This window comes from Gopherus evgoodei, unplaced genomic scaffold, assembly GCF_007399415.2.
Source record: "Gopherus evgoodei ecotype Sinaloan lineage unplaced genomic scaffold, rGopEvg1_v1.p scaffold_37_arrow_ctg1, whole genome shotgun sequence".
Classification (NCBI taxonomy): domain Eukaryota; kingdom Metazoa; phylum Chordata; order Testudines; family Testudinidae; genus Gopherus; species Gopherus evgoodei.
In genome coordinates, this window is record NW_022060049.1 from 745148 (window position 1) to 770946 (window position 25799).

General features: G+C 44.4%; 1 protein-coding gene across 5 annotated transcripts in view; it reads left to right on the forward strand.

The window, feature by feature from the left end:
- Positions 1-2849: 2849 nt before the first annotated feature.
- The window catches only part of AKAP8 (A-kinase anchoring protein 8), a 31264-nt gene continuing 8314 nt past the window's right edge, over positions 2850-25799 (forward strand). For 3 of the 5 annotated variants that reach the window (XR_003998155.1, XM_030545521.1, XM_030545522.1), the window contains exons 1-12: positions 2850-2961; positions 10969-11007; positions 12131-12163; positions 13771-14074; positions 15581-16166; positions 17559-17700; positions 18122-18168; positions 18876-18912; positions 21538-21634; positions 22306-22447; positions 23589-23682; positions 25340-25470. Coding sequence is in view for 4 of the 5 variants with exons in the window: in XM_030545521.1 (XP_030401381.1) it covers positions 2943-2961; positions 10969-11007; positions 12131-12163; positions 13771-14074; positions 15581-16166; positions 17559-17700; positions 18122-18168; positions 18876-18912; positions 21538-21634; positions 22306-22447; positions 23589-23682; positions 25340-25470 (1671 nt within the window). In the remaining variant the exon portion in view is untranslated. The remainder of the gene's footprint in view (positions 2962-10968; positions 11008-12130; positions 12164-13770; positions 14075-15580; positions 16167-17558; positions 17701-18121; positions 18169-18875; positions 18913-21537; positions 21635-22305; positions 22448-23588; positions 23683-25339; positions 25471-25799) is intronic. The other 2 variants (XM_030545523.1, XM_030545524.1) reach the window with 2 other exon arrangements.

The following is a 25799-nucleotide window of genomic DNA, read 5'->3' on the forward strand; positions in this document are numbered from 1 at the left end:
CAATTCCTGTGCTTCCTGACCCAAAACGGCAGGGAAGCAAATGAAGCCATGCGGGGGTGGGGAGGGTGGAACGTGTGGACAACTATTGGTGCAGTTTTTTGGGGGGGATTGCCCCCCCTCCAAACAGAGATGAGGTGTGGGTGGGAGCAAAGGGTGTCTGTCATTGCCCCCTCCCCATTTCTGCAAGCTCCGAGCTGCCCAGCTGAAGGAGGATGCTGTCTAGGCTCCACTGACTCTGTCTGAACACCGCTTCCTGGGTCCTACTGCCAGTCGTGCTCTCCTTCTGGGTGCTGGGAGCCTTCCTGTTTTCTGTGCAATACTGAATGCTTGTGGTGGGGTGGGGGAAATGAGGGAAACGGGGGTGAGGGGAAGAGGCAGTGGAGAAGGAAGGTGGAATAGGGCAGCTGGAGGGGAATGTGGGAGTGAGGGAGCGGGGATGGAGAAGAAAAAAGGATAGAGAAATTGCGGGGGGGTGGGAAGCGGGAGCATCGGCATGTGGCTCCCCTGTTAAGCAGGCTCATCGAACCCTGACCCTGACAAACCTATCCCACTACACCTGGACCCCTCCAACGAGCTCCCCACACCGACCCCCCCCTCCCGCTGAGCCCCAACCACTGTCACCTGGAACTCCTTCAGAGTCCCATTGCCCCTGCACCCTCCAACAAGCCACTGTGCCCCCCCGATCTACCACTGAAGCACCAGCATCTAGATTGCCCCACCCAGAAACCTCCCACCCCAAACCTGGATCCCCCCACACTAAGCCCTTCCACACTTAACTCCTGCTGGGCTGAGCCTGCCCACCCACACCTAGTACACCTGGCACAGAAGGGCAGGGTTCCAGGGTGTTTCTGGGGCAGACCCAGTCCTTGCGTATCAGGGTCAGGTGCAGCCTCACTTCCAAATCCCTGTACCAGGTGAGGTGGAGGCTTCAGGATGATCTCCCACCTCAATGCAGCCAGTGGCCTGTGCTCCCTACTGCCATGGTGGAGCCACATTTATTTATTGACAAACAAAATTTGCAAAATTGTAAAATATTGTGCACATAATTTTTAAGCGCATAGTTTTAATTTTTTTGGCGCAGAATTACCACAGGAGTACGAAATTTAAGGGATAAAGTCAGAAATGGTTAAAATCAGAAGTGAAAAATGCTACCTAGTGACCAAGACTTAACAAAACTAGTCTTGGTTCAAGGCACGATTCTTCCCATCCCTCCTTCCTGCAAGATGTGGCTGGCCACTCAGGGTCAGGATCTCCCACAAAGTTCAATATGCTCAGCTCCTTTGTCTTAGGTGAAAGATCACTTAGGGTCCTTTGCTACTCTCTTTTATAATCCAGTGACTTTTTGAAATGTATTCTTCTCAAAGTTCAGTACCCTGCTATGAGGAAAGGTGCTATGGAGTCTGATGGAAAAGGTTCATGCTGGTTCCTTCTCCCCTAGTGTTTTCTACAATAAAAATTGATCCGTCTCTGCAGCCTCTGATATGCTAGTGAATGGCCACTTGATTGTGATAGCCAATTACCTGTGATTACACGTGGATGGAGACATCAGCCTTTCCTTTGTCTGGAAAAAAACCGGTTTACCTGCTCCCCAGACTTGTCTGGTTGAGATACATTTTAATCCTTTATTTCCTTCACATCTGTACAGTCCTCTGAGCATTCACTGTACATACACCACACAAAAATACTAATGATCAGTGTATTATTGGTTTTCCAATGATACCCTACATCACAGGTGCCAACTTGCATTTTTCTGGGTGGGTGCTCCACTCAGGGGCACTGCCCCCACTCCATTCCTTCCCTCAAGGCCCCATCCTCACTCCATACCCTCCCCCAGCCCTTCCTTCCTGCCATCAAACAGCTGATTGGCTGGTGGCTGCTGAGCATCCACCATTTTTTTCCCATGGTTGTTCCAGCCCTGGAGCAACCCCCGATTCTGCACCTTTGCCCTACATGACTGTTATTAGATTCATATTATGCTATAAGTGAATTGGGATACGCTAGTCAGGCCAATTGAAACTCGCTACCATATAGTAGTGAGCCCCTTTCCCTCTGGCACTGGGATTTGCTTAGGGTCACAATAGGTTGCTGGCCTGTTGCTCAACCTCCACCCTCCAGAACTAGTGAACTGCTTTGTGTCTGGCCCTTGCCCTTTGCCCTGTCTTTGGTGGCCCCCCCAGGAATGAAGACTCCCACCGGTAGAGCTCTCACGGTCAGGGGAATGTGTAAGCCGCCTCGCCCTGTCCAGGTGAGGTCCCCAGGGCACAGAATTATTAACTTGTGATGAAATCACCATGAGGCAACAGGCTCCGAGCTGCTACCCAGGCCCAAGCAAGCGGTGGGGCTGCACAGCTGTCGGGATGTGGGTGTAAGCCCTCAGCCACAGCCTGGGAGCCACACGTGCCCATCCTCCCCTCCCCCACCCGTGTGCCCTTGCCTCCCCCTGAGGGGTCCTTCCGGCTCCTGGCCCCCCACCTCTCACCCGCCCGCCAGGCAGGCAGGCGCTGCCACCACTTTGAAGAAGGGGGGGGGCTGTGGGACACACCACAACCCACCGCTCCCTGAACCTCCGCTAGCATCTCCAATATGGCGGCCTTCCATTTTCCAGCCACTAGTTTTGATTGACGGTTAATAGCACAGAAACGGGCCAAGGAGAGGCTCGAGGTCACCAAAGAATAAATCGTCTAGTCCAATGGGATCTCTCGAACATACGGGCGGTGAAGAAGCACTAACCAATTAACATTGGGAGAGGGCGGTGCTTTGTGGGAAACGCGACCAATGGGTGAGGCGGAACTCGGGAGTACGTCCAATAGGATGTTTTCGGGGCGGTACCCGATCGCGGCTATGGCCAATGGGCGACGGGCGTGTGGCGCTTGCGTCGTGAGCGGAAGGGCGTGCAGTTAGTGCGAAGGAGCCGTTGGACTTGGCCGAAGGCGGAGGGAGACATGGATCAGGGATACGGAAGTAAGTAAAGCGAACAAGCGGTGCGGAATGAGGCTGGAGTCATACGGCGGGCGCTGGGGCAGCGGGCGCCTACCGGTCGGCGCGGACCCCGTTTACTTGGGGGGGAACCTACCCCCTGGCAGAGCTAACCCCGCCTACCGTGTGGAGATGGCGGTGCTGATTGGATGTCAGACCCGCCTGTCAGCGAGGTACCCCTGCGGATTGACGGAGCGGGGTGGCGCTGTGTGGGAGTTTGTCCATCTCCCTCTCACCGTGAGGAGCGGCGCGGTGGGGAGCAGCACCCCCGGGGGGGGAGGGGGAGGAACTGCCCCTTCCTCTCCCGGGATTGGAAATGGAGCGGGTCCCATTTCTGAAGACGACACAAAATGGCGGCCGCCCGCCGCGTGTGCGCGTCCCCGCGGCCTCTGCGGTCCCGTGCGCGGCCCCTTGCGCCGTGAGAAGTTGCTGCCGCCTCTTTGCTCCAGTGGAGCCCTATGTGCTGTGCTGCCGTCCCGCCCGCCCGTATGGGTGGGGGCCGGGGCTCAACACTCACAGGGCCGCCTAGGGGAGTCTCCTCCGCCCAGCCCTGTAGCTCAGGCCTGGCCAAAGAGCGCCGTCCCCTGCTGCCCTACCTACCCTGTGTCGTTCTCTGGCTCTCTCCCCGTCTGTCCCCACGGCTGCGGCTACGGCTCCCCCCTTTCAGTGCAGCTTCTGCCCCATCCCAGCAGCAGCCCGCAGTGTAGCGCTTTGGCCCGTCTGCCTCCTCTCAGCCACCCCCCGCGCAGCCCTGTAATGCAACCCCAAATCATTTCCTCTTCTATGGAAAAGAATATCTGGAATTGTTATAGCAAACATGACAAAAATACATAGAAAAATCCTCAAACTTTAAGTTACAAGCTGACTGGTGGGAGGGAGCTTTCCCTGTCTTGGGGATATCCTTGGGGATAGGAACATGCCATTCATTGTGAAAAATTAGATCACGGTAGTGGTCTGTCTAGTCCAGTAAGCAGTCTGGCGATTCCTGTTTTCCAGAGCAGACCTCGTAAACCCTCGGTATACACACATTTTCTACTCAGACCAGAACAGCTCTTGTCCTCACCCACCACTACAAAGCGGAGCACTCCAGTGCAATCCTGTTATATGCCATAGTAACATAGTTTCAGTGCTCTCCTCTAACACTGCTGCCACCTTAAAGAAGCTCAGTAACATCATAGTCTGTTAACCTGCTAGTATTTGAAGTTGGCAGTTTATATGTTTCAAACTTGGTGTTTCTCGTGACAGCTACCCACCACGATGTGCTTGAAAGGAACAAAATCAATGCCAGATGTGGCCCAGAAAAGGGAATTTATGTAGGTTTCTGATGGGTTTTGGTTCTCAGCTGTCAACATTTGTATGTTCTGAGATCTTGTATGAAAGCTACATATATGCCTAATGGAGCTCTAGCACAATGAAAATTTCAGTGCTGGGCTCTTTAGATAACACATTTTAATGTATATTTGAGTATGTTTATAAGCTAAAACACTTTCCTCCTTATGAGTACAATAACAAATCTGTGTATGTATGCAGTAGAGAGTAATGGGTGGAATTCATGAAGACAGCTGATTTGACTGCCAAAAGATTGTATGAAGATTGTTAAAACTATGAAAAAATACCTTTCCTTTTATTCCAAAGAATACCAGTTTATTGATATTAGGCTGTTGTGTGTCCACTTTGATGTTAGGACATGATATGTAGATGCTAAGCATTGTCACTTGTCATGATAGTGGATGCCAGTAGGGGGCGTGTATGTTCTTAGATGATAAGGTTTAAAAAAAAACAAAAAAACCCAAAACCACCCCTGCCCATCTCTGGTTGGCCACTTAAGTTTTTCTTGCCCACTAACCTAGGCACTTCTTATTTTAACTCTAAATTGTTTCTTTTTAAGCTGTTGCATATAATTATCATCTACATATTTTTGTGCAGTTGTATTCTGCCACAGACTTGGAACAAAGGATTAAAACTGTACATATTAATTTCCTTGAACTTCACATAACTTGTCATCCTTATCCATGTCATAATTATCAATGCGCCTTTTTGGTGAGGAAAACAATTTGTACATAGGAGGATTAAGCAAAAGGTAATTTTCAGTACTATTATCTATTATACCTGGATTGAAATGCTGCTGACTATTGGACAGTTCAGAATGCTGCTGTGACCAAAACATGTATTGCTTTCTTTTAATGTCTCCAAAGTCCTTAGTGAAAACCATTTCCCCTTGTAGATGGCAAAGAATGCAACAAACGGTGATTGCAGTTCACTTAGCAGACTGTTTCAATCATAAAACCAAAGCCAGTGATGAATGTGATTTACAGTTGCAGCATATCTGTTTTATAAGGAACCAGGAGGCTGAATGTTAGAAGATGCTTTGTCTCAGATTTGTAGATTCCAAGGCTGGAAGGTACCATTGCCTCCTGCACAACCCAGGCCACAGAACTTCCCCAAAATTATTTCTAGAGCAGATCTTTTAGAGAAACATTGTCTGGATTTAAAAACCATCAGTAATGGAGAATCCACCACAACCCTTTGTAAATTGTTCCAGTGATTAATCACCTTCACTGTCAGATTACTCCTTATTTCCAAATTTTTGAATTTGTCTAATTTCAACTTCTAGCCATTAGATCACGTTATACCTTTGTCTGTTAGAGTCCATTATTCAATATTTGTAAGCATTCACATGGGGTACACAGTGTAATCAAGTCACCTCCCTAATCTTCTCTTTAAGATAAATAACAAGCTAAATAAATGGTCCAGTGGGAGCCTCAACACCTGGAGACTTATTTCTGGCTCCTGACCCTTGGAAAGTTGTTTGTCCTTCTGTAAAATAGGCATATTTATCTTTTAGTAAGATAGGTAAATATAGGTTTTATTCATTATTTTTATTATGGGGAGAGAGTATTTCTCCACATCTGAAGCTATAAATAGTGTTCCATTAGACCCTGTTTTTCATCCCCACTTAGAAAAACAGATTTTCATTACAATTTGTGATTTAATATTGGAGTGGAGTGGGGAGACACTTCTGTGACAGGCACTCAGCACCCTGCTTCAGGGAGAAGAGTACCAAAAGTGTGAATCCATAAGGCAAGGCTCCAGTCACTGAACCAATTTGTCTCACCACTGACATGGGCATTTTTGAGACTTGACTGCACCCCAAGCTCTTTTTGAAGCTCCATTCTTGAGTGGGTGTTTTCACATTCTGTATTTGTGGCTCTTGGGCCTCACTTCTCAAATGAAGTTTGCATTTGTTTTGTTAAACTTTGGCGTGGTCTGCACTACGAGTTTATCTCGAATTTAGCAGCATTAAACTGGATTAACCCTGCACCCGTCCACACAATGAAGCCCTTTACTTTAATATAAAGAGCTCTTAATATCGATATCTGTACTCCTCCCTGATGAGGGGAGTAGCGCTGAAATCAGTATTGCCATTTCGAATTAGGGTTAGTGTGGTCACAATTCGATGGTATTGGCGTCCGGGAGCTATCCCACAGTGCACCGTTGTGACCGCTCTGGACAGCAGTCTGAACTCAGATTCACTGGCCAGGTAGACAGGAAAAGCCCTGCGAACTTTTGAATTTCACTTCCTGTTTGCCCAGCATGGAGAGCTGATCAGCACAGGTGACCATGCTGTCCCAGAATCAAAAAAGAGCTCCAGCATGGACCATATGGGAGATACAGAATCTGATCTCTGTATGGGGAGAGGAATCTGTTCTATCAGAACTCCATTCTAATAGACAAAATGCCAAAACATTTGAAAAAATCTCCCAAGGCTATGATGGACAAAGGCCATAACAGGAACTCAACACAGTGCTGTGTTAAACTTAAGGAGCTCAGACAAGCGTACCAGAAAGCCAAAGAATCAAATGGACGCTCACGGAGGAAGGGGCGACTGATGACTGTAGCCATCCCACAGTTCCTGCACTCTCCGAAAACCATTTGAATTCTTGGCTGAGCTCCCAAAGCCTGAAGAGTCAAAAACATTGTTGCGGGTGGTTCAGGGTATGTCAGGCCTCCCACCCCCACGCCCGTGAAAGCAAAGGGAAAAAAATCATTTCTCGCCTCTTTTCAATGTCACCGTATGTCTACTGGATGCTGCTGGCAGACGCCGTGCTGCAGCGCTACACAGCACCATTCCCTGGCCTTGCAGTCAGTACAGTAGGACTGGTATCCGTCGTCATTGTCCCGTGGTGCTCCTGGCTGGCCTCGGTGAAGTCAGCTGGGGGCGCCTGGGCAAAAATGGGAAAGACTCCCGGTCATTCTCTTCTTTAAGTTTTGTCTAATGGAGTTCAGTCCTGCCTGGGATATCATGGCAGCTGGAGGCTTCTGACTCAGGCTGCTCTCCCAGTCAGCAGCACCGCACGGTCGCGCCTACACCCTTGCTACCAGTGATCACAATCAGATACTTAGACCTCTACATTTTGCTGCAAATAAAAAAATTAGGCTGCCATTTAGAACTGTCCCCCAACATACATATCCTAGGACATTTTGTATTTTACCAGTGTCAACCAAAGGTCCACTCACAAATGGAGATTCAGTCCTGCCTGTGCTTCTATCCTAGTGCTTGTCACAGATTCCCATTTTCAGCTATAGGCTGAGTAGGTGTAGAATCGTGGTTCACTCTACTTTGCTGTAATCCAACCGCCCTCCCCACCCCCTTTGATCTCTGCTTGCAATAAAGTCAGTGTTGTTTCTTATTCATGCATTCTTTATTAGTTCATCACACGAATGGGGGGATAACTGCCACGGTAGCCCAGGAGGGGTAGGGGAGGAGAGAAGCAATGGATGGGGTTGTTGCAGGGGTATCCCCTAGAATGGCATGCAGCTCATCTTTTCTGCAGGATGTCTGGGGCTCTGACCTGGAGCGGCTGTTTGCCTCTCTGGTTCTTTAGTAGGCTTGCTTGATATTCTAGGCAGGACTGACTCTCCCTTAGACAAAACTTAAGAGAATGACCTGGGGAGTCATTCCCATTTTTGTCCAGGCACCCCTGACCGACCTCACCGAGGCCGGCCAGGAGCACCCATGACAGCAGCAGACGGTACAGTATGACTGGTAACCGTCTTTGCTAACTTGCAAAGGCAAGGGGATGCTGCTGTGTAGCACTGCAGTACCGCATCTGTTAGCAGCATCCAGTAGACATACAGTGACAGTGAAAAAAGGCTGAATGGGCTCCATGGTTGCCGTGCTATGGCGTCTGCCCAGGTAATTCAGGGAAAAGGGTGCGAAATGATTGTCTGCCGGTGCTTTCACGGAGGGAGGATTGACTGACAACATTTACCCATAACCATCTGTGAAAAAATTTTGGCCCCATCGGGCATTGGGATCTCAACCTAGAATTCCAATGGGCGGGGGAGACTGTGGGAACTATGGGATAGCAACCCACAGTGCAGTGCTCTGGAAGTCAACACTAGCTTCAGTACATGGACGCACGTTGCCGTATTAATGTGCTTAGTGTGGCCGCGTGGCCTCGACTTTATTCCGATTTTACAGAAATCGCTTTTTGGAAACAGATTGTATAATCTCGTAGTGTAGATGTACCCTTTGTTTGTCACAAGATGGACTTTCCATCTTGTGTTGAATTTCTTCTCTCCTCTCTGGAGTGATTAGTTTCAGTTTTGTATTTATCACAGCTTTGACCAATTTGTTCTCTGCTTCTTCTTACTAAGTTATTAATAAATGTGTTAGTGCTAGTTCTTCTGACTCCATTAAACAAATGCTTCCAAAGCTGATGCTGAACTGTTAATGGTTGTCCTCTTAACTTGGATTTAAAAACAGGTTAGAAAATCAGTTTTATAATGGCTTTATCTAATCCATGTTTCTCCGGTTGTGTAACAAGAACATTAGATTCATGATATGTCTATAAGTAATGCCTGACTGAGGTTTGCTTTAACAACTTGTCAAGATATTGAGGTGCAGTCTGAATACTCCACATTGCAGCATACAGAGCCGTCTAACCATGGACCAAGATAGATGTGTCATGCTAGGCCGAGTAGCCTCTGCAGACTGTAACTGAGTATCAAAACTGAGGATGGCTGTAGGGTATATTGTAGAGCTACTTCGGCCTTTTGTGGTCTTCCACATTTTGTATATATTACTAAGTAAGCTTTAGAGTGACATAATTTGTATTTTAAAAACCCATGCTGGGGATTTTTCAGACTTGAGCTAATATTCTGTGTGTTACGGTGTTGTGGTCCAGTGACTAGAGCAATGCCTGGGACTCCAGACTTGAGGTCTTTGAATATGGGGAAGTTACTTTCTCCTCTGGCTCCATTTCCCCTCCCACTCTTTCCCTTACAGTCTGGATAGGGACAGTGCCTAGAACAATGGGACACTGATCTGATTTGGGCTCTCCAAGTTTCATTGTAATACAAATATTTGCTCTTCTCTGCTTCCCCTTTTATTTTTTTTCATATTTATAATAGGATTATTTTCCGATCACTCAAGTGATGGATTTCAAAACTAGGGCTCTGTGGTTGTTGGTGTCTGCGTACACATAGCATTTATAGGTTTGAGACTTTATCATTAACTTAAAAAAATGCACTAGTGTATTTTGACTGGGTTTAAACCTTCCCTGCAGTGTCCCCTGGACAGCCCAAACAGAGCAGCCTAATTCTAGCATGTAAAAACTGGAAAGTGAAACTGCTGAACAGAAATAAAAGTAACTAATGTTCATCCTGAGAGAAATGTATAATGTGAACAGCCTAAATGTTAAAAGTAAACAAACATCACAGTCTACAAGTTTTGTAAAGCAAGAGCCCATTTTAAAAACATTTTTATGTGACTTTAAACCTTGCAATTCCTATTTTGCTGTTGCATTTGTTGTCAGGAGCACTACAGTAGCCTTTAGAGATGTACTTTCTTATATGCTCCTAGTATAATTGTTATATGAGAGTAATCCTTGCTGAGCTTCTCTTGGAGGGATACATTTTAGAGACTCTGAGGGCTTCTTCTTTGTTTAGTAATATCGGTGTGGATTTGTTCTTATGAAAATGCAGATTTAGTTGCCAAGTTAACTTTAATTATGGTAGGGAAATATCCAGCAGGCTCTTTTCTAAATTTTCAGGATTCCTGTTCTAAACGGCATTTTGGAATAGAGAATTCAGTAAGTAAATGTACAGAATCCTTTATTTTAAAAATATATAAATTAAATTTCAAGGCTAAATTCTCATTTAGAAGTGAAACTAAATTAGGGGCAAGAGTCTCTACAAGGCAAAGCAGAATTTATAGCCCAGAGTGAAAGAGGGCAAAGGGAATCCTCATCCAGCCAGCTCTGGTGTTTATGGCCCTGGATGCTGCTGAAGCATACCTAGATGTTTTGGAAAAGGAGTGGAGTCCAGAATTGAGGAAAGAGAGAGATGAATTATTTGATTACTAGGGTGAAAATTACATTGTCTTCTTTTCAATTAATAATAGGATTGGTAGCCAAAAAGAAATTGAGAAATAAAACCAGTCCTCTGTGTTCTATATCTTCTCCATCAGGGTAGTAACATATGTATTAGCTGAGTGCACAGGGTCACTCCCGTGCATTTGGAGCATTCTAGCTAACGGTTCTTGAATGTGGGTAGTAGTTCAGTCACCCAATTTTTCATTAGAGACTGACTTGACTGATTTTGAAATCAGAATAGTTGCAGGTTTGCTGTCTTGGCTTAGGTAGGTTTATAACGGCAAAAAAGTGCTTATTTTGAAAAGAATTTTCTTATAAAATGTGGATTCTCTTAAATTTCTCAATGTTCCTGTTTTCACTTGGAGATTATTTATCTTTGTGTTTAGCAATGTGTTTTCTAAAAGCAGGGACCCAGGGCTCCAGATGCCAAATGGTGGTAATACTCATGCAAACAAAAGTAAACTCAGTTCCCTCCCTCAAACTGGTAAAGAAAGAAACAAAAACCATGCTAATCACTAATGCTAGTTTCTAGGGTAGCCTTCCTTCCACAAGACCCTGGGGAAAAGAGTAGTGTGTCCTTAAAGTAGCTTAATATGTTCGTTTATTTCTACAGGTTATGGCACGTGGAGCACTGCTGCCACCAATGCTCAAGGTAAGTTTCAGTTATATTTCAAGCTGACATAGGGAATAGCATTTTAAATAAATAACTTTTGTTTTATGCCTTTTCCTTTCTAATGTGCTGTAACAGAAAGTGTAGCATTTCTCATTTTTTGGCTTATAGCTTTTACCCTTCTCTGTAATCACACTGAGTAAGTTTTTGTAAATGTTTAGTCCAACTTTTCAAGGAATACTCACTTCTGTGCTGTGGTGGTGTTTGTCTTCCCTTCCGTCTCCCCATCATTTTCCTGGGCTCTTATGTTGGAAGGTTGCTTTCCAGACCTAGGCACTGATTCAGCAAATGCATAGGCACATTTTTAACTTTTTATTCAGTGAGCAACTTATGGTAGTAAAATTAAACATGTGCCCAAGTGTTTGCTGGATCAGGTCCTACTACTTGATCTCTTTATATCCCTCCTCTACATTTCCAAGAGTCTTTTGATCTTATTAAATGTTGACTTTGACACTTGTTCATTATGGTTTTTCCAATAAGCATTTGTTGAAACTGGAGTCCTTAATAAAGAGTTGGAGTCTAATTTCTGCAGTTGCTTATGCCCTGTGGCCTCCACTGAGAAACTTGAGAACTGATTTGTGATTGTGAAGCAATACTACACTTTTACAGTTCCTCTTTGTGGGATTTCCTACTTTGAGGTAGTATTAATAGAACTGGAGTCAGCTAATAATCTTGGGTCTGCTGATGGTGAACATGGGCTAAAGATAATAGTGCTAAATAATATTTCAATATTTATTGAAATGCAACAAAGGTTTTCTTTTTGAACCATAAGCTGGGAAGAATATAATATTTGTTTTTGTTACTGGATAGTCTGAGTGTATTGGACCCTGAGGTTCTGGTAACAGTATTTCTGTATCTCCAGCTTTCTCTTGAAATAAATGAGAAATGTTTCCTCACATAATACAACTTTCCATTTAATTCTCCATTACTTGTTACATTTTCACAAGCCCGTACTTCTGAGAGCCTTTTCTTTTCTGCTTATGTGAAAGGATAATATTTTTTGCTGGCATTAAATTGAGTGACATTCATGTAGCCTTTGTAAACTGAATACCATTGGGTGATTCTTCTAATGTCGAAATAATGCATTTGTCTTTTCACCCCATAGGGACATATGCAGCAAACGCAGCAAATTGGCAAGGTATGTGTTATAAATACATTGGTTTTGTGTCAAGTCCTCTGTACTCTGTTCAGCTACTTGAGTTGACTGCAATACCTAGGTCTATTCTCCAACTCACTTATTTGTACCTTGCTTCATCATTCTGCACTATGCTGGGCTTCAGGCCAGAATAGTAATGAGCCTGGGTACCAAACCTTCTCCTCAAAAGCTAGGATTATGCTCTTGGCATTAAATGACACCTTGATTGTATGCAGTAAACACCGCTATATCTGCCTACTGGTACTGCTAAAGGGTTTGTCTGTGTTTCCATAATAAATCCTTGTGTTGGGTTTGGAATTTAGCTTTTCGCTCTGGCATGTAATTGGCCTTGGTTTGAAGTATTTTTAAAGCTGGGTTCTGTGCCTTAATTTGGGAAGAACTAATTATTACTTTTAGTCTTTTTCTCTAGTTTTCACTTTAGAAAAATTGGGTATTGTGTAGCACAGAGGGCAATAGACCTCTGGTCAAGTCAGTAGGGAAAAATTAGTTGCTCTTATTTGTGTTATAGTGCCTAGGAGCCCTAATTATAGACTATTATGCTAGGTGCTGTACAAGCATGGAACAAAAAGTACAAGGAAATGAGACAGTATTGGTCCTCAGGAGAGGCAATGGTATCGATGCTCCAGTGACCTGAGGATATCAAGTTTATTGTGGGCATAATAGAATGGAGGCAGTTTTGAGGAGGGTTATTGATCATGATTTGGCAGCCACTTAACAAGAGTCCTAGGATTGGCATAGCAGAGGGTATTGCAGGTTAGAAGTAGCAGTGGAAGAGCTCTGAGAGGAAGCTTGCTTTTTAGTACAGGGCTCAGAAATGCGTTTTCTCTTCAGAACCAGTACAGCCCTGGCTTGGTGAGCCGGTGCACTGCTTGTAGCACACTAGCAGGTTGTGTATGTGTAGTGCTATTACAAGAATTCTCTGTACTGTCATACATTTCCCAAATTCTGAATCTCTGAATTTACATAAGCAGTATCCAGTAGTGGCATGAACACAGCTGTAGTGCAGTGCCTTTTCCCCTCACCATTATATTATCTTGCCATAAGGCAGCTTATGTTGTTGTCAAAGCTAGAATATGGCTCATCACTTCAAATTTTCTTGTTCGTCTATTAAATGTACGTCAGTATTGTATTTATTTTTGTATACATGTTTACAAGCCCAGCAACACAGGTCTCTCACGTTTTAGCATAGCTTCATGGAGCCATGCTACATGAGCAGTGCATGCTGGCAATGTATTACGCTGTAGAGACTGAACGTTATTATAACAATCTTTATGGTAGTACAGGATCTCTCTCTTATCAGTTAAAACCAAGATAGACCAATCACTGGAATAATTCCACACCGGTTCATGATAATTGGCTGATGGCAACAGATATTTTTCTATTTCTGATTTTTGTAACTTTAGGAAACCTGAATTTTTCTTTACAGAGAACCTGACTGTACTGGTTCTAAAAGTTTAAAAGTTTTCATCAAATAGTAAAGATCAGCTGCGACCTTGACTGGTAGAGTGAGTTCATTAGAATCTAAACTCCTTCCATGAGCCTACATTTTTTTGACAGTGTATTCAATTTAACTTTCCTTTTTCTGCAAGGCTATGAAGGCTATGACTATTACGGCACGCAAACTGCTGGCTCTACTACAGCTGCCTCGTACAATTATGCTGCAGCAGCAGCTGCTGCTGCTGCTGCTACCACTAATACCTGGGAGACTCCCAAAACTACCGACATGACCATGACTGCTGATGTCAACACCAGTATGCCAGTTGCAACTTATAGTACGGAAACTGTGGCAAATGAGAACTCTGACTCCATCATAGCCAAAATAAACCAGCGTCTGGATATGCTGTCAAAGGAAGGCAGTGGTGGAGGTGGGGAAGGAATGGAAGACCAGGAAAGGTAACATATCACTTCTTACTTTCCACACAGATTCTTTAAATCTTAAATCACTGTAATTTCAAATTATATTTGAAACATTTTACAGCAGAGGGAGTGGTCCAATATTAATTCCTCTTGAACAGATACGTTAGTGCAAAATGCAGCCTTGATCTCTCAGTCCCAAATTATGTTATCAACCCTTATTCAGCATAACAATGTATTTTCAAAGCTGGTTTCTCTGTTTACCCTTAGTTGTACCGAAAATTAATTTTATTAACGATGAGATGCTGAAGTGAGATGTTTAATCTGCAACTGTATTTTTCTTACCTTTTCTGATAATGCCTTGTAATCTAAATAGTTTGTACTGCTAGACCAGTCAGTATGAAGAAAAATACCAGATGCTTGCTCTGTTGTTCAGACAGTAATATGCATCCTGACATCAGTTGTAGGAAGGAAGAAATGAAATACATAACCTTTCTGTGGCATTGGTATCTGCTACTTCGTCAGCCAAGATGCTGATGGATTTATCTGCCTTAATCCCACACCCAGTGGTAAAACCAAAAGTTCTCTCTTTTGGATTCCTTATTATTGTTGTTATGTTAGGAATATTGCAAGTACATTGGAACCCCTATGTACTGCCTGTACCCTGCAAAGCAGAGGTATTTCTCATCAGAGCTTCTACTTCAGGCAGGGATTTTTGCTCTTTTGTCCCTCTGTATCTAATTAATTCTTCAGTTATTTCCTATTGCTGATGCTGTGTACTTTGCCGGGCTTCCTGTGTGCTTGTAGTTCTCCTAATGTGCCAGCTAGGGAGCTAGCTGGCAGTGAGGAAGGGGATCTCTTGGCTGTACCTCAATGTGGGATTATGGTGGATAAAGCCATTAGTTCAAGGGTCCCCAAAGCGGTCCCCGCAGGCACTATGGTGCCCACCGGGGCATCTATGTGCGCCTGCCTGCTGGCTGCCAGACAAGCAGCCACCGAAATGCCGCTGAGAAGTGGCAACGTCAAGAAGCGCCACCGCCAAAATGCTGCTGATTTCTCGGTGGCATTTCGGTGGCGACGCTTCCTGGTGTCACCGCTTCTCGGCTGCTGCTTGTCCAGCGACCACGCTCCTTGGTGGCTAGTTGTCCGGTGCCCGCCAGACGAAAAGGTTGGGGCCGACTGCATAATTTTTTTGATTGACAGATCAGCAGGTACCTACTCAGAGAAGGTAACAATTAAAAATGAGAAGCTTTTTCAGCCGTATTTCTGATTAGACATATTTGTGCAGCAGATTTACAATTTTTGGTTAAATTCTCAAGTCACCCTAAGACTAAGGACAGGGTGAAGTGAGTTCCTGTGCGAAGGTGTCACTCAGCAGGGACCACAGTATTTTTTTGCATTCTTTGTATCTTCGTTCTTTGTGTTCTGATTCTAGTTTTAACCCAAATGAAATCTGGATGTAAATTCTCTCTTTGGCTTTTATGTTTGGCAGAGCATGGTTTGTGCTTTATTAGCTACTGATTCGATTCCTTGCTTGCTGTGCAGCTCTTTCAGGTTTGAGTCTTTCGAATCTTATGACTCAAGATCTTCAATGAACGACCGTGATCTGTACAGAGCTGGCTATGATTATGGCGAAGTTGGAACTGATCGGAATGATTCCTTTGGAAGCCAATTTGACAGCCGGAGGAATCAGTCCAGCAACAGAGGAAACAGCTATGGTCTCATTAGAGGGAGGGGCCAGAATCGGATTCAAAATCGGGGGCGTCTAAATGCTTTCAACCGCACCGACCGCTTCATGCCATCTTCAAGTACTGAGCGACTGTCTGCACGCTGGAATGAGTTGAACTATATGGGTGGGCGGAGCATGGGTGGTCCCTGCCCCAACAGGCTCCCTTCCCTCTTCTCCCAAGCCCTTGTCCCTGACTATTGTGATTATGGGGACTATGGCGATTACGGGGATTACGGGGATTATGGAGATTATGGCGACTATGGTGACTACGTAGACTATGGTGACTATGACTATGGCATGATGGGAATGCCAGGAATGGGAAGGTATGGTAACATGCCATATGGAGTCGGCAGGCAACGAAACAGAGTGAGTACAGTGCCGTGGCATCTGAACGTTCTTATGGTAAGAGCCGTAAACCCACTTGTTCTTGGTGTAAAATCTTTGCTACTTTGCTTTTACCTATGTAGTTACTCTTAAAAGACAGGTTTCAGAGCGGTAGCCATGTTAGGCTGTATCAGCAAAAACAACTAAGAGTCCTTAAAGTGCCACAAGAACTCCTCCTCGTTTTTCCTTAAAAGATAGGCAATGCATTGTTAATCCAGGGGCACTGGGATTAGCTGTGAAGTACACTCTTCCTGTTAGAAATGTACATTTTCCTTTGATAATTACCAGATTTCACAGTCGCTTTTCAAAGAGTCAGCAGGTTGGTGTGCTGTTTCTCTCTACAAATAGGATATGGTTTCTGAGCAGACCTTTTCTTTAGACAAACTTAACTATTTGGGAGGCAGGGAACCATGGACAGTATTTTGGATACCCTTGGCACAGCTCATGTGCTCAGTTTATAAGCGCGTTTACTGCATTAAGTACAGCTAATCAGCATTTCTCAAACGGGGGTCTGCAGACACCTGGAGCTCCCCGAGGGTAACCCAAGGGGTCCATGGGCCCTGCTAATCAACTCCTCCACCTACCACCCAGCACCTCCTGCATGCTAAAAGTCTGGCGGTGCAGCGGAGCTAAGGCAGGCTTCCTACTTCCCTGGCTCCGTGCTGCTCCGGGAAGCATCTGTCATCCCAGTGGTCCGTGGGGAGCTGGGGGGTTCCGTATGCTGCCCCCATCCTGAGCCTCAACTCTGCAGCTCCCATTGGTTGGGAACTGTGGCCAGTGGGAGATGAGAGGGTGGTGCCTGCAGGCAGGAATAGTGCGTGGAAACCCCTTGGACCTTCCCCCTCCCTCCCGCGTAGGAGCAGCTGCTAGTCGCTTTTGGGAGCCGACTGAGCTAAGCACCACCTGGCTGGAGCCCAACCTTTCACCCCCTTCCACATTCCAACCCTCTTCCTAAGCCCAGAGCTTGTACCCTGCACCCAAACTCCCTCCCAGAGCCTGCACCCCTCCCCCTCTCCTGCACCCAGACACTCTCTCAAAGCTCGTACCCCCTCCTGCAACCCAACGCGCTACCCTAGTCTGGTGAAAGTGAGTGAGGGTGTGAGAGAGAGAGAGCAACTTGCGGCTGGTGGGGGGGATGGAGTGAGTGAGGGCGAGGCCTCGGAGAAGGGGCAGGGCAAGGGCTGAGGTGGGGGTGGGGCTTGGGCGTTCCTGAAAAAAAATTAAATCAAAACGGGAGTCCACTTGTTGATAAAGTTTGAGAACCACTGATCTAGACAGAAGATTACAGGGTCACACATGCTTTTAGGAGCTCATTTCATTTGAGCTGCAGAAGGGTTAGAAGAGCTGGAGCTTCTTGGTTGATCCTGAAAAGATGCTCCATAAGATACTTCACCCAATTTGTGTTTCTAGCCCAAGAGGAGAAGTTTTCGCAACCGTTCAGGGGGTCGATCAGATGGTGAAGGAGGGCGCAAGCGGAAACAATCCCAAAGCGGAGATGAGCCAGACAGTAAACAGGCAAAGACTGACAGCGAAGGAGACGACACTGAGAACGGTACAGTCCTGTTTTTTTAAACTGATATCTTCCTCTCTTCACTGACTGACAACCAGCACTATAGATATTGGCTGTTAGATTTTAAAACTTAATGGTCCTTAATCTGAGATTAGTCTGTCACTGTTACTCTGATATGCTGTGAGATGCCTCCTAGCATTCAGGCTTTACCGTGATGCTCTGGGGACTCATCATAGAAGTTGGTCCTCTAAATTCATCATTAAGTTAGGGATGGAACTTGTAGCAGGGACTGCCGGACGGGAGAGAATAGTCAGCAAGCTGAGTTTTGTATTGGTGGTTATGAACTACTACTCTGTGAGTAAATAGGCAACGATATAGTGTTGGTGCCTAGTAACTTCCAGTAAGAGAGGGAGGACAGGCATTCCCCACCCTAGTTAAATGATCTATCTTGTGTATCTGGCAGATGATGGTGAAGGAGAGGACAAATCTGGAGATGAAGGAGACAAAGGTGTAAGTAACTTTTTAGAGCCTTTATAGAATGAATGTCAGTTTTCTGAATGTGTCTGCTAGATTCTTTCTTAGCTACCTTTATTAGATTAGCCTCACCTGAGAGTGAAGATGTGAGAATATTGTAGCTAGTGTCCTTTACTTCGCTCCCATACATCAGGGCCAGAATTTTCTAAAATAGCTTAAAGTTAGACTTCTAAAACTACTTAGACATCTTTTTTTTTTTTTTTTTAAATGCCGAGTACCCAAAAGTTCCCTCCTACTGCCATATGGGATCCATATTAATGCCCCTAATGTTGGGGTGCTGTGAACACTGCTTTCTAGACCAGCACAGTGCTCCATTATTGTTCCATGATTTCGGAGGGAGTATGATCTAGTAATTGGGTCAGTGGGGTTAAACTCCTTATTTATTATATTTATTACCGTAGTGCCTAAGGATGGAGCCCCATTTTTCTAGACACTGTACAAACACCGAATTCTGTCCATGGCTATGACTCATTGTTTTAGCAACATATAAAATGTTAAGACTGGCAAAATAGGATCTCACTGTCAATTTTGAAATAGCCTTAGCAAAACAATTTTGCAAATTTTGGTTAAATATGATGGTTTGATCTAAAAATGACTACACTATGTACTCTGTCAGTCACTAGATTAGTGCAGATACAGTTATTGTAGATTTGTTGATGGCTTTCTTTGTTTTTGTTTTAAAGGAGAATGAGGTTTGTGGTGAAGATTGGGAGAAGAAAGGTAGGGTAATTTCTTCACGTCACATGATTCCTGTGGACTTAACATACCCAACTGGCGTGTTTTCCCTCTTTTCACTTGGAGCTATCTTGAGTTCAGCTTTCAGGAGTGTGCTATGTCATGTCAAGTACAACGCACACAGGCCCAGATGTCTGAGCTGCTGCTTTAATGTAGTCTTTTGCAGCCTGGTGGAATAATGCTGCTTGCCTGTGAGGGACATTACTCATATTAGAGCTCTGACACTGTGCTCACTGCTGTACTGAAAAGCCAGTCACAGTGCCTGTCCGAGCTTACAATCTAAGATGGAAAAACAAAACACCAATGGTCCAGTAAATGGATAAAGCAGGATTTTCTCTAATAATGACACACTTCTTGGGTGGTGGCTTAACAGTGACACTCTAAATTAAATGTCTTTGTCCAGAGCAGGTGGAAGCATATTAGATCAAGGGTTAGTTTGAAAGCCTTATTATCTTCATGTGAAAACAACTCTTGTCGTCCCTTTTGAACTGGATTCCTTTGAGTTGAATAGAGAACAGAAAGTCCAGATGTGCCTACACCTTATCTGCTATAGTGGGGGAAAGAGCCTGTTATGCAAAGAGTTTTATCTTAGAAATTATAGCTGGAGGTGTCTTATTGGGTCCCCTGTAGTCAGAACCATCTCCCCTTGCCTCCGCTTGTTTCTTGTATTTGTGCTGTGCATGTCTGGTAGGCTGTTGGGCCTACACCCTAAGGGGATAATGTCTCCTTTTCACTTGGTCACTTGCTGATTGCAAAGAGAGACTTGAGTCTTACTGACATCAAGTCATAAAGCATATTCATTAATTCCAGAATGAGAGAAATGTCACTGAAAGGACTTATAAAACAGAGCTGGCTAATCTGTGAGATCAGTTTGAGGGGTAAACCCTTAGATAGCAAAACCACAAAAATAGGAAGGCAGAGACTAAACATTGAGGCTGCCCCTCTTATTGCCCTTGGCTGGGATTTTCAGAGGTGCTCAGCATTGGCCTAACTCAGTAGCAGTTTTCTATTGACTTCAGTGAAAGCAGTTAGGCCAGTGCTGAGCAATTCAGAAAATTACACTCCTTGTCTGTATTTGTGGAAAGAATTTTAGCTAATAACATACTTGTCACAATTTTCACTTAAGGCCTGTTGTCTTAATTCTGCACTTGGCAGACCTAAGTTAGTCAATTCTGGACTCCCCTTCTCTTATGCTTTCAGGATGTATGAGTCTTTTTTTGAGATGCACAAGCCACTGCTTGTTTGAAATTATGATCTGCACAGTTGTGGGAATGTAGAAAGCAGCCAACAGTGCTTGTGGCTTATTAAATGTTGCAGCAAAGCAGACACTTGGAACAAGGATGGCTTTGCATGTTAGTGCTATGTAGCACATGATTATTGGGGGGAGCCACATGTTTCCTTTATGGGGAATTATTGCTCTGCTCTAGCCACAAATAGGACATTCTCATGGCTGATGTTGGGATATAGTTTGATGTTCAGATGTTTATCCAAACCTTCCACTTTAATAACCAGATCCTGACCCACAGAGGGTCCCCTACCTTTGGTGTTATTACAGTACAGGCAGTGGGGGTAGGGTTGCTCTCTCTGCTGGGTTCTGGCTAGTTGTGTTCTCCCAGGCATTTGGAGACCTTGCAGAATACATGGCTGTGTATTGGCAAAGCCCTGGAACCATGCAGTTTGAAGACAGCAGGCCTTACAGCAAAGATAAAAAGATGTGGATATCTAGTTCAGTTGGTGACTTGGACTGAGGTTCTGTCCAATTCTCCCTTCCCTGGCTCACACTTAGTTGTTCTGCTTGCAGGGGCCTTAAAAACCTCAATTATTCCTTTTGTCATTAAGGATTTTGGAGAAGCAGAACTCCAGTGGCTTCAAGGCTCCTCTGAGAAACCAAACAGAAGTCATGTTTATCTGTGAAAGACATTCTGGAATGGCATGTGAGGTTTTTGAACCCCTTGAGGTGCTTTGCTAGCATCCTGAAAAATAGAAGGTGAAAAAAGTGAAAGGACAATACCCAGTGTAATAGTGCAATACAAAATGGAGTCTGTGCTTCAGTTCTCAGTCACTGAGAATGTGCTTATTGGCACTCGACCACCCAAGGAAACCAAGGGTAGGAGGGAGGAAGAGACATTAGCTATGCAGGGGAAGTTGGGTAAATGTGTGTCACCCAATGCAGCTACCCCAAGAGAGGGCCTTCACTGTCAACAGTAAGAGCTGGTTCCATTTGTGGTTGCTGTGTCTTCACTGAAACCGGCAACTTCTGAAGTTAAGTGATGGGAGTTCCCTTCTGGACACGTGGGCACCAAGTGTCAGGAGTGGTGTCTGTTACAATTAGTACCACTTGAGAACTGAGAACTCTTAATTCCAAGGATATTTGGACTGGAAGTTGAGTGGCTTCCCAGAAACAAACACATGATAAAGAAGCAGCCTGAAAAAACACATCAGACGGAGGAGCTGTCAGAGATTAGGAAGGATAGGGATTTCTTGAAGCCTAGCATGGGAGGGAAGCACAAGTAGCTCACATCCTAATAAAACCCAAAGAATTAAATTTCTGCCAACTAAAAATGTTGACGTTAGGTGTTATGTAGAAACTTTAAATGTGATTCTCTATAGCATCTGGAGATGGCGGTGATGATGATGATGATGAGGTGAAAAAGAAGAGGGAGAAACAGAGGAGAAGGGATAGAATGCGTGATCGTGCTATGGACAGGTAAGTGACTATAGAGGGAGCAATCAATAAATCAGTCTCCCAGGGGCAGTGCTATGACTCATCATCCCTAACCCACCTGGCACAGAATTCTGTTTGGACTCCTGCAGGAGATCTGAACGCCCTCCTGTTCACACAGCACAGATATAAGTTTCTGTTTGAAGCCAGCACAGTGGTATCAGAATTTCAGTTCCAGCCAATCTATTCTACTCTTCTCTTTGTGCTTTGTAACTCCCATTAAAGAAAGGGGAATGTAGGTATTGTCTAATAGTTACAGTTGTAGAAGTAATTCATTGTAGCCCTTATGCTAAATACAGGACATTGCCATTTTAAAAAGTAAGCATTCTAAATGACCAATTAAGATAATTTACCCGTTCAGTACATATGTACAAATTAGCAATAGTATTGTCAAATGAAAATTCATTTTGTATATTCCAACCTTAGGCTTAACTCTGACCCCATAAAATACATCTGTATTTTTTCAACATGCATGTAAATGCTGCAAAGCAAAATTACACAATTTAGAACAGGAATATAATAGTTCTGCATCAACTGAATCTGGAGAGGAAAGTTTGGTAAGCAGAAAATTCCTCAAATTGGAATTTTGTCAGGATGCTCTTGTGAAAAGTTTCACTGTATACATAGATTATTGTACCACACATTACTTTCTTCAGAATCCAGTTCGCCTGCTCTGTATGTAAGTTCCGTAGCTTTGAAGATGAAGAAATCCAGAAACATCTACAAAGCAAGTTTCACAAAGATACCCTGCGATACATTGGCACCAAACTCCCTGACAAAACAGTTGAATTCCTGCAGGTGCGTGGACGGCTCAGACTTTTTTTTTTAACCCTTATTTAAAATTCCTAGAATGGTGTGGGAGAAGGCATAATAATTGAGGAATTCTGTTACTGTCTGTCACATCTGCTGATTGCAGTGCCCAGGGATTGGTAATGGAGTACAGAGCCCAGTGGCTCCTTTCCGGCTCATGCCAGCATTCACTAAGAGTTATCAATTGATGGCTCTTTACTGGCTCATGTGAAATGTGGTGTTAGGTTTGTCTAGTTCCTAGTGAATCTCCTATGCATGTCACACAAATAACTCTCAATTGGCACTGTTTAAGCCTCAAGTTGGCTGGCTCATCAGAGAAGCCAAGAAATGAATAAGCCATTGGCTGACCCTCCCTTCCACATAGCTCTAAAAGCATGTCTTTCAGGTGAGGTGTCAGGCAGCTTGTGTTTCTGCAGCCTGTGTTGCATCTTTCTCTAGATGATGGGTGTTTAAGTCTCCAGGCTGTCAATAGGCATCTTTCAAGAACACAAAGGTTATCTGGATGGTTTAAAGAGACAGTTACCACTGTCATGGCATTATTGACTATTGTAGCATGCTGAGATATATGGAGTGGCTCTGACTGAGTAGATCTGCCTGAGTTCCTGAAGGTATAGGCAGGGTGGGGTGGGAGTGCTTGGTATGTCTCTTAATTATTTAGTTGTGCCCTCCTCTCCTCCCCATGAGTTTTCTTACAGAGCTCTCATTTCCCTTCTGAATGGCATGCTATAGATCAGGGGTCAGCAACCTTTCGGAAGTGATGTGCCGAGTTTTCATTTAGTCACTCTAAGGTTCCGTGTGCCAGTAATACATTGTAACGTTTTTAGAAGGTCTCTTTCTATAAGTCTATAATATATAACTAAACTATTGTTGTATGTAAAGTAAATAAGGGTTTTAAAATGATTAAGAAGCTTCATTTAAAATTAAATTAAAATGCAGAGCCCCCGAGACCAGTGGCCAGGACCAGGGCAGTATGAGTGCCATTGAAAATCAGCTCGCGTGCCGCCTTCTGCACTCATGCCGTAGGTTACCTACCCCTGCTGTAGATTTTGCTGCTTATTGATGCCATTGGTTTGTACAAGTGGTGGAGAGTTTCATTCTCTCTTCTTTTTCTCCCTCCCACTGTCCCCAGGAGTATATTGTGAACAGAAATAAGAAAATTGAAAAGCGTCGTCAGGAGCTGACTGAGAAGGAGGGTACAAAGCAGAAACCAGACCCTTTCAAGGGTAAGTGATGTCTGTGTATGCCTGGAGACTATTTGTTTTGCAATGGCACATAGGAGCACCAGTAATGGATCAGGACCACTTTGTGCAAGGTCCTGTACAAGCACAAAACAAAAAGTCTCTGCCCTATAGATTTTACAGTTAAGTATTGCCTGTTCAGTAATGCTCAATCAGTCAGCTCTTAATTAGGCCCAAGGTGCCAACAACTATCCGACTTCTCTAGCAGAAAACAGTTATATTACTCTATGATGTGGCTTAGATGGTCAGTGGAAATCCAATAGCCCTGGAGTGGCAAGTGCTGAAGGAAAAGGCTTGGCACTGTGGATGCTGCTGGATGAGGATTGGAAAAAGGAGCCACATTTTGCTTTTCCTTTCTCAGGCCAAACTTCTTATCTGAGAGGGCTGGGGTAAGACAGAAGTTAAACTTGCCACCCACCCTCAGCTTCAGTATCCAGTTTAATCTTGCCATCTTACCCCAATGACTGGGAGATCTGCTAAAGATGACTGCATTTTGAAAGTTAGGAAGAAAGTGAACAAGATCCATTTTTAAAGGGCTAATGAGTCACTCTGTGCTCTGTTCATTTTTGTAGGCAGTTGTAGTATAGCCTTGCTTCCAGATGCTATATTACAGTACACATGGGTGCCATGGCAGATTTTATAAAAATAAGAGGCCTCACTATCAGGTGGAGAGAGACTGCAGATTCTCTGCATGGTTTAGTGAGACTCCACTGCAGTGTTACTGATGCTGAGTTCTATGGCCAGTGAAGATGTGTGGCAGTAGGAGATGGGAAAATGTTCAAAAGCAAAGGGTTTTATTGGCTTTGTAAATATTCAGTTGAACAGAACAGATCCTATGTTCATTTTACTATTTAACTCCATTAAAAGCTGTAGGATTGTTTTTTTTTTCTTCCTGTTTTGTTCTTGCCCCCATTTTGACAGTAGCATATTGCCACAGAACCTATAAGGTCTTGCTTAGCACACAATTCCAAGCATGTTTTCCTACGGTGCAGGGTCTCTTCAGAGACAGCCAGTTAATGAAAAGGCATTTGAACTAATGTAGGGAGCTTGGGTCCTGTTGAAACTTGAATTAAGTTGCGCATTGACCAACATTAAGCCAGCTAACAGGTTTTTGCTGTTAGCTTCTGAAAATGGGTAAAGGAAGAGTGAAATATTCCAAAACGTAGGAAATCATTTGTGCCGTCCTGCCTTTGAGACTTTGCAAGTGTCTCATTGAAGCCACTTTTGAGGCAGGCTGACCTTGTGGCAAAGGCGCTTACCTGGGACTGAGGAAATCTGGATTCTGTTCCCTTCTGTGCTTAGGGAAAGTCAGTGATTTTGTGCTTGTGTCTGGCATTAGGATAAGTGGTGATATTTGTGATGTGCTCTGATACAACAGGAGTGGGGCATGTGTAAGAATCTAGATTGTTGAGACAAGTGACTTCTCAAATCCTTAGAATGACATGCATGGATGGTTCTCAGAAAGCAAGATGGAATTGAAAGGAGATGAGATAGCACTGTCAATTACCGGCAGTTACATCCCAGAGGGAGTTTTGTGATATTTATTTATGGAAGCGGTGAGAGGGTGTTGATGGGACTCTCAGAACATTTTTCGAGGTAACAGTTACTCTGAATGTTGGCTGACCTGTCTGTGTCACCCCAGGTATCGGCCAGGAACACTTTTTCAAGAAGATTGAGGCAGCTCACTGTATGGCTTGTGACATGTTAATTCCTGCACAGAACCACCTGCTCCAAAGACACCTGAGGTCAGCAGACCACAACAGGAACCGCAGGGTAAGCAAGCATACTCACTTCTGTCTAACTACTCATTAGATAATTTAAAGTAACTTCATCTTTAACTTGGAGAACTGGCTGAATGGACAGATAAAGGGCTGAGGGTTTGTGACTGCTGAGGGCTCTTGCAAGGAGGAATGCTGACTTGCTTTCCACCTGCTAGAAACACTTCTCATCTTCTGGCTTATTGTACCTGACCTGACGGAATGCAAAACCAACTAGTAACATTGTGGTCACTGGCGGTTGTGGGAAGATGAAGGAACTGGCCATGTGGATTTTGTTCTCCTGCAGGTATTGGCAAGTAGGTAGGTAGGTATTAGCAGCTGATC